We start from the raw sequence: 9,213 nt of genomic DNA on the forward strand, positions 1-9,213 counted from the left end.
AAAGCTCCTATATAGAAAGGATCTTGTGGATTTAGAAAGGTGTTATTTTGTTTACTGTTTGTAGGCAGCGGGGAGCATAAGGAACTTCGGTCAGATAACTGACAGTCAAGTGGCCCAGCGACGTTTGCTTGTGCACTGGGAAGGGGTTGGGGAGGGACATCAGTGGACGCTGAACTGCGCGGGCAAATGATACTTCCCGGTTGCTCAGGCCGAGGAAGGGGGTTTGGTTGAGATACCACACCGTGACCCACGAGGCAGTGGGTGGACGTAGGTTTTGTTCGGGGACCCTGACCCTAGCCTCTGACTCAACTGTCTGACCCACGAGGCAGTGGGAGAATGTAGGGTTTTCTTTGGGGACCCTTCCTGGAGCCGACGACTCAATAGTCTGACCTGCTCGGCTGCAGGGGGTTGGCCTAACTCGAGGGCGCAGGGAATAAGTCTTTGCTGTCTCATTCCTGATGCGGCTCTTCACAGCAAGTGCCTTTTGAGTAGCACCGGGCTCTTTGGCTTTAAAAGTATTTCGACCGTATTGGATAATGCGCCGGCGGTCACGGTCAACCGATGGGCGACCGGAGTGGAGGGTTTTTGGGGCCGACCTTTTCTGACCCGTCCTTCCTCGGGAGAAGACAGCATCGCTGCTTCCATAAATATGGACATGCTGTCGCCTGGGACGTCAAGGTGGCAGCTTTAGGTCGGGAGGCAGTCATGCCATACTCCCTGTATCCTTGAGCCGCCCCCTGCAGCCAAGTTGTTCAGGCTAATGGGTCTCTCAAGAAAACTTCAATAACCGCCTTCTCGCGGTTCAGATGAGTCAGAGGGTAGGGGAAGGCTATGCAAACGATGCTCTTCTTCCAACTATCTTGTGGGTCACACTTTTGAGTCAAAGGCTTAAATTGAAGTTTCTCAGCCAAACCCTATCTGGCCGCAGTAACTGGGGCGTATCATTAGCCTTTACAGCTCTTCACCCACTAATTCCTCTGTATGTCCCGCTCAAGTCAGCCACCTAACAATTGATCCATATCTAAGCACCCACCCAGTAACATAGGCCCAAGTAAACCATTATTACCTCAGAAATGTTCCGCATAGGTGCTTTCAGCATCCATACACTGTGTCAAAGTAAGCAACAGGCACCTGCTCAGCCTTTGTTTCCTCTTTCGATCGGTATATACTGTGTCTCAGAAACACGCACACAAGACCCCATTTCGGCCGTCTACCGCTCCGAACGAACCCTGACCTTGAAACACGCACACAAGACCCCATTTCGGCCACCTACCGCTCCGAACGCGCACCCCTGGTGTCTTTGAGCATACAAGCATGGAAATTGGACTTTCGCTTGTCCTTAACGTGCCTTTTCTGGGGATTTTGGACTGCATTCCTGAGCCCAAAACTCCTAACTGCCTTAGTGTGAATTGTGCTGAAAATAAATGTACTTCCTCTGCTCTTTGTTGAAGTTCATGAGCTTGAAATTTTTTGGGAAAATCATTGTTGATCATTTCAAGGCCTCACCTCAAGTATTTTGTATAGTCACCCTCGAACGTCTTTGAATGTACTGTGACACGGAAACTAGCAAGGCTTCAGGCAAACCTTTGTTAGGTTTCAAGCTTGCTAGAAGCCCGATGTATGAACTAAGGATTCTGATGGTCATAATTTCCCCAAAGTATTTCGAAAACAACGTGAAAGATTTAAACGTAACCCGCAAGATCTGTCGTTCACCGTAAGGTTAATGTTATCACTCTTAAGCAGGCAGGACAACATGCTGCTCTTTCTTTCACATGACTCACTTGACTTTAATGTGTCGTGTGTATCAGAAACAGGAATTCAAGACTGCATTGGTTGAGCCAACCGCCCACCACCCTCCACCCGCTTACCGCATCACACCTCTCATGATCTAGAGGCTGCTGTGTCAGGATGTGCACGGGTCGACATCGGCTTAAGTTACCGCGCAGAAGGCTCCTTCCATGACTAGATGTTTGTGCGGTTCGTCTGGCACCGTCTGTGGAGTCTCGCAGAGGGAATTGAGTCGTCATCTGTCTATCTTGTGTTCTTACACTCCAATCGGTTGTAGCTTTGACATCATCGAAGATAAATTTTAACACATTGAATGCTGTGGTACGGTGGGCTAGAAGCTCAGGTGTTGTTGTGGTTGCCGGAGATTTGAATGCCCAAGCGGTGGACGATATAGATTAAACTCAGTCCATACGGATAACTTCGAAGAACTGATCTATCTTTGCACTGACCGCAGACTACTTTTATGCCGAAGTCGTCTGATCACGTTCTCCGGCGTCAACTTGATTACACTGGCATCAGTTACAGATGCCGCGGTTCAATAGCTGACTACCGCTTGTTTTGGAGCGTATTTGTGGATACCGACCAGGCGCTCGTCCAGAGTCGCTTCTTTCATTTTCCACGGTCCCATAAAGTGCAGACAAATTGCTTTAAAAAGCTGGCAGATCCTCAAGTTAGAGGACTTTATAAGAGTTCTCTTCTGAACTCTTCTAACTGCTCCACCATCCGATTTCGACTCGTGCTGAAATGAGATCGCCGCATTTTCGTTAGAGTCAAGCTGGGCCTCACCCTGACCTAGGATGCATCGACCATTTATCTACGTTGAGACAAGTTCTGGATCAGCACCATTTCTTCGGTGGTCGTTTTTCTCGATTTGAAAGTTGCCTATGACTCTGTCGATCGTCAGAAACTTTGGCGGCGTCTGACGATCAAAGATGCCCGTTCCAAATTTATATTCTTTATAAGAGCACTGTGTGCGAACTCCTGTAGGTGTGTACGAGTATACAGCAAGCTTTGACCTGAGTTCAGAGAACGCTGATCTTTCTTATCCTACCTTTTCAACTTTGTTATTGGTGTACTGCTTGAAATTTTCCTGCCTGTCTCTGAAACCTCCAGGGTGGGAATGGTCCCGGGACTTTCACTTACAAACATTGAGTATGCGGACGATGTTTCTATCCTTGGTTCAGGTGCTTCAATTATGCAAACCATTTTACATAACTTAAATAATCCTGGCGGCTGATTTGACGTGCCATTTACATCCTTAAAGTTTAAAGTGCTGCCACAATACCATACCAGAACCTCATGCTTGTAGGTGATCCATTTGGCATAGTAGATAAATTAGTTTACCTGGGCAGTTGTATAAGCTCTGGTGAACTGGCTGTAGATGAGATGGCGCTGGTGCATCAAAGCTATCGTCTTCAATGTGTAACTAGAAATGCCATCACCTCTAAGGCTTAGCTGTATATCCCACACTCTCCCACTTCCAGATGATCTAAATTGTAGCAGCTGGTACGAGTGCACCTATGTTATACGGTTTTTAGCTGATAAATTGATTGATTTTGATTGCAAATACCGAGCCATCGTTTACCGAAGATGGGTGGCTGTAAATCTGGTCTGGTAGAGGGGTATGAAAGAGATTAGGAAAGATCTGGGTGCTACCTGCACGAGCCTCCCGGGGTAGAGCCCGCGTGATCCCTCCGTGGTTCATCATCATCATCAAAGACAGCAACATCAGTGTTGGCGCTGATGCTTCACTGCCTGTGCGTGGTTGCAGACGCCGTAAGATATGGCTGCTAATCAATGTCATTTGCGTCCTTACTATGGGCTTCTATCCAGAATGTCTGAATGTCTGGAGGTGTAGGTACCTCGGTATAACTGTAGAAGGCGAACACCGAGTCCTTTTCCCGTCCATTTTTATTCTTCACAATCAGTGTTAAATATTGATATAGTGCTGCCGGTGGTAATGATTCATTGGTGAACGATTGTGTTGTCCACGTACACCTACCGAACAAAACTCAACTGAATTCCCTCGGATCTCCCCACATATCCCAACATTGAAGTGAAGTGAAGTAAAATAAGACCATGGTGTTTTAGAAGCTACAGATACCTGGCTTGCGGTTCCGTGGTGTTCGCATATTGTTTTTGAAGATTGGTATGATGGTAGAAGCACTCCTTTTTGGTCACTGTCCGTTTCATCCGTAGTAATCCCGCCAAATTGATTTCTACAGCATCACCGCTTTTGAGCATCACTGGAGTGCGAGATGACTCACGTGGTTAGGGCGTGAATTTACTGACCCGAAGGTCCGTGGTTCGAACCCGACCTCTGTCTCTCAACCTCCCCTGCCTAGGCTCGGGCAACCTGGCAGTATCCCACCCCTCGTGCTTCCTTCAGGTAGCATGGAGGCTATGCACCGAAAGGGGTTACAGTTAAATGATATAAGTAATTTATTTTTTAACGATAATGACTGTCAGTTCCACGAGACATGTTGAGTTATGTAAGTGATTTTGTTAGTTCAAGTGGGATTCCTTCACGAGTGAAAAGGAAATTCCATCCTTTCTACGGTTGATGGATCGTCTCAGCAGTCTCATTCCCTGCTGCTGTTGCACCCGGTATGCAATTATCCTTTTCATAGGATAGTATTACTGAGACCACTGAAGTGTCGATGCTGAGTCAGGTGTGTTGTTGAGTGGCCACATCCTGTTAAGAACATTGTGCTTGCTGTCTTTCACTCTGTGCTTCCTCAGGTCTTACAATCAAGGGAAGTTCTCTTAATCATGAATGGGCAATAACAGGGTTTACTCTATTCACTTCTATGCCTTCATTTCACTTTCCTTCCTATAGGTGCCTTTTCTGTATGTGTCGGGTAGCAGCTTCGAGGAAGTGTTTGTCGGTATGGGAGCGTCTCGCGTCCGACAACTTTTTACGGCCGCCAAGCAACACGCTCCTTGTCTCATTTTCATCGACGAAATCGACTCTGTTGGACGTAACCGTACTTCTTCACCCCATCACCCTTACGCAAACCAAACAATCAACCAGTTGCTCGCAGAAATGGATGGATTTCAGTCCACTGAAGGCATCATAGTTCTTGGTGCCACTAACCAATCCGAAGATTTAGACAAGGCACTCCTTCGACCCGGTCGCTTCGATGTACAGATTCATGTTTCACCTCCAACTTTTGAGGTTGGTGTTTTTCCCTTGGTCACTTATGGAATTTCAGTACTTTATTTGGTCTCTGGAAAAATTTTTAACTCCTGTACGGCCGTAACCAATCACCGAACATCGTTCTGGCGATAGGTTTGACCGTTGATGAAACCCGACTTTTTAATGCATTCGGCAGTTCCCATGTTTCGCGTGAGATGTGGAAACATGTGTCTATGCGCGGTTTTTAGCCTTACCTGGTGATTTTCGTAAAAAAAACCACACAGTCCAAATCCCTCACTATTCATCTCAACATCTGAAGCTCGAGTTGGGTTTGTTTATGTTGAATTTATTTGATTACTGCTGTATATATTTCATGCTGCGCTCCCCTAGTCACACCTTGAATCGCTGTTTTGTTAAGTTAAATCCCCATCTTAACCAGATTAACCACCAGAAGCAACTAGCCTTGCTAACCAAAAAGTGATGACAAGTTTTCGAGAAATACACTCGTTTGATAACCAATTTGGTTTTCACGAAAGACTCAACGGAATCCCTCGTTTATGGTATTCTGGTATTCTACAACTGAATGTGCTCCACACAGGCTGCCTCATGGTTCAGTTGACACGATATTCGTGGTATCGCAGTATAATTTCACAAAGGAAACTACTCGCAAGGTTGCTGAAAACTTCGACAGCCCACCCAGATTTGTGAGTAGTTTCCTTGATGACAAGTTTGTTCAGGTATTAGCCTCGCGACTGCTACTTGGTATGCTGTTTCCAAACAGTCGACCACGAAATTCATACCCTGAGTGTCTTACTGAGGAATTTGCTTCAGATTGGGCTTCAGCAACCTACTATACCTCGGTCGACTTATTTGAGATATCTGACGCCACACTACAGAGGTGGACGTTTTCAGGATTGGATATACTTTTCATAGAGTACCTAATGGATAAGATTATTCTCAAAGCATTAATTTCACGCGTCACTACCATGCATTGCCTTCTGAACCTGTTTTGCCATTCGGTATAAATTGAGCTTTTAACGCGTTGGTAGCCGACTTAGCTATCAGTGCGACTTGCAGTTACCAGGCTTTCTCCTAAATAATCGGATTACTTTTCCCGTCCAACTTTTCCAACTACGTTGCTGAACAAACTAAACCAAGGAGTATACCTACATGTTTACCGTTGAGGCGATAATTAATTTCATTTTAATATTCCGTTCATTTAGGGACGCGTCGCTCTACTCAAACTATACTTGCACAAGATTAAGACAGCACCGGATCTTGATATCATCAAGCTGGCCCATGGAACCGTGGGTTATACGGGTGCTGACATACAGAATTTGGTCAATCAGGTACGTCTATAAGTCAGGTTGGTGACAATGAAACATACTTTTTGTCGTAGGTATTGTATCGAATCGAATTGTGTTGACTCGAATTTAGACGGATTTCGATTACGTGACTGACTCCAACAGGGCAGTGACTTCAGTAGCACCGGAGAGCTCTTTGCATTGATGTGTCGGTTTTCGGCACTGACTCCACTGTTATTAATTATAGTGATGATAATAAACTACGATTGGACTGATAGATGCGCAATCGTTAGGTAGATACCGTTGCCAGTATGAAGTGCTTCCCTCCATAAGCACATTTCTCCCAATTCTGGGGTTTTTATCATGTATTCATGTTCTTTAGTCACTCAGGAAAAATGATTTTCCGGATTAGAACAGGAATATGCGGAATCACTTATCTTTCTCGACCTTTTGGAAGAACGATGAGCCAAGTGAACGAGTTCCGATCCTACTATTTTATTCCATATCTGACAGTTATGCCACTGCACACGTCACCAACGCAGTAGTTCTCAGAAGATAACAATTTAAAATGTCAGGCCAATTTTTTCCGCCTGGTTAAATACAACGGTTATTCAATAGTATAAAGCACCAGGTTGAAATCATTATGTCTCCCCAAGGAGGATATTTCTTAGGAATGGTGAAAGTAAGGCTTACTTCACATGGAATATGCACATGGCCCCCGAAATTTTTGCCGTCCTCTCTGGCCTTTGCTAGAATGAGGTTCAAATTTCTGTTTTACCGCATGGATTGCTAAGCTTTTTAGTGTCTTTTCACATGTGTATCTTCACTGGGCCAACACACAATTAATTTGTGTGATTCCTTACCACACATGGACAGCGGAAGCCATTGTGGCTGAATTTTATCAGCGTCGTTGTGTCTGCGTGTTTTTTCAAGTTATATTTCATTCACTTCGCATTGTTGATATGTTACATACCCCAAAGTGTGTTACATCCTAGATTAAGCTTTTCATCAATTCAGATCTTCCGTTTAGTGTCATCATAATCATTGTCAGCTGTAAGAACCGCGTACTTGTCGTACAGTGGTTGTAGCTGCCAAGGGTTCGTTCACCGATGATTCGGGGAGGTGGGGTAGATAACTCCGCATTGGAGGTAGAAGCTGATAAACTGGTGCGTAAATACGGCATTGTCAGTAGACTGTCAAGTGGGAGGATTGGAAAGGGAGCTATGCATTGAAGGCAGTGGCTTGGATGCACGAGCGCTTTTGAGGGCGCGGCTGTGTGTTTAGTGTTTCAGGACTATGTAACAGCCATGCTAGTGATATCACTGTTTTAAAGTAGTATTTGGCTAGTAAGTATGCATCACTGGAAGAAGACGCCTTTTGTTGCGTTTCTTGTGGAGAGAAACAACCATTCTGATGGTCGTAAGCATAGGTGTTTCTGCTTGGCAAATTCTGCAGCTGCTATTTGACGCTCCTCGAGTAAGGCTCCCATGTCTCATTCTGTTACCACCAAGTACATTGGTTTACGCAGTTTCAGCTTCCAAATCTTTTCACCTCACTCATACACCTTACAGGCAGCAATCGCAGCCGGCCTTCGGAACGATTCAGCAGTCGCCATGCAACATCTGTGGGACGCCCGTGACCGTCTTCTGATGGGCCCAGCGAAACGAAAACCCTTGGACGAGCAGACTAACCGAGTGTCTGCCTACCATGAAGCAGGCCATGCACTCACTGCCCTTTTTACACCAGACAGTACACCGTTACACAAGGTTGGTGTTGGATTTCTTGTGGAGATAGTCGTGGTTCTCGCGCCTTTGTACTGCAATGACAGACCCCACCAATGAAACACCTCGACAGTGCAGAGGCTTCAGCTCTGTGTAACGTGAAATACAACACGGGGCTAAGCCTATGAATCTCATGTAATAGGTACTGATGAGTTCAAACGAACTGCGAAGTGCAATGGCATTTCAGACTCTATTGCCACGATAGGGCATCTGTATGTAAAACCATTTTTATCCTTCGAATATTATCAGGTGGGTTGATTTATGGGTCTTGACGGCTTCTGTCTCATCGGCTCGGATGGACACTCTGGTTTTAATATTGTAGGTCATGGTTGTACGAGGGCTGGGATACTGCTAGGGCGCCCACACCTAGACAGAAGGACGATTAGGGTCCTCAACCAAAGCCTTTGGCTCAAAAGCCTAACCGCAAGGCAGCGGTGTTTGGCGGGAAATGCAAATGCATTACCATTTCTACGGAACAAGTCGCCACATGTTCCAACCCCCAACCTGGAGGGCCAGGAGACTGTGTTCGTCAGACCTCTAACCATTGACCAACCTGGTATGAGAGACTCTGTGAGTGTCGCGGGACACTCTCCACTATAGCTCAATGGATCGCTGAGGTGCGCAAACCGTCACACCACGGTAAGGTCCAGTCTCTACGTGACGGGGTTTAGTCTCTTCGTGACGGGGTCCAGTCTATTCGTGACTGGATGAACTGACCAAAGTCATCTCGTCCTTTGGTATGCACTTTGCACCTACAAAGTGTAAGGTCATGCGTGTGGACGTGCAGTCACTGAACAGGCCACTTAGATCCAGGGAGAAATACTGGAAGTTGTGAGCGTTTTACGTACCTTGGAAGTTGTATTAGTTCTGATTGCAGTGTGACAGATGAGGTGAATGCACGAATCTGCAAGGCTCGGGCCGCGTTTGCTAACTTGAGACACCTATGGCGTCAGAATGGTTTATCCCTGAATCTGAAGGGACGTGTGTACCAAGCTACAGTACGGGCTGTTTTGTTGTATGGCTCTGAGACTTGGCCTATTCGAGCAGCGGAACTGAGACCTCCTCAGGTGTTCGACAATCGTTGTCTCAGAACCATAACTCGTGTGCGTTGGTGTCGGCGAATCCGTAACGAGGCAGTTAGAAAGCGTGTTTTCGGTTGTGTAACAGGTACTTCCATTGAAGAATGTGTCCAGCACCAGAA

General features: G+C 46.1%; 1 protein-coding gene across 1 annotated transcript in view; it reads left to right on the forward strand.

Moving 5' to 3' along the window:
• The window catches only part of T265_11499 (hypothetical protein), a gene marked incomplete at both ends in the record, with an annotated part of 23,662 nt that overhangs the window by 5,005 nt on the left and 9,444 nt on the right, over nt 1–9,213 (forward strand). Inside the window, 3 exons of the mRNA XM_009178169.1 lie at nt 4,628–4,966; nt 6,151–6,276; nt 7,803–7,997. Coding sequence (XP_009176433.1) covers nt 4,628–4,966; nt 6,151–6,276; nt 7,803–7,997 — 660 coding nt within the window. The remainder of the gene's footprint in view (nt 1–4,627; nt 4,967–6,150; nt 6,277–7,802; nt 7,998–9,213) is intronic.

This window comes from Opisthorchis viverrini (assembly GCF_000715545.1).
Source record: "Opisthorchis viverrini unplaced genomic scaffold opera_v5_507, whole genome shotgun sequence".
Classification (NCBI taxonomy): Eukaryota; Metazoa; Platyhelminthes; class Trematoda; order Opisthorchiida; family Opisthorchiidae; genus Opisthorchis; species Opisthorchis viverrini.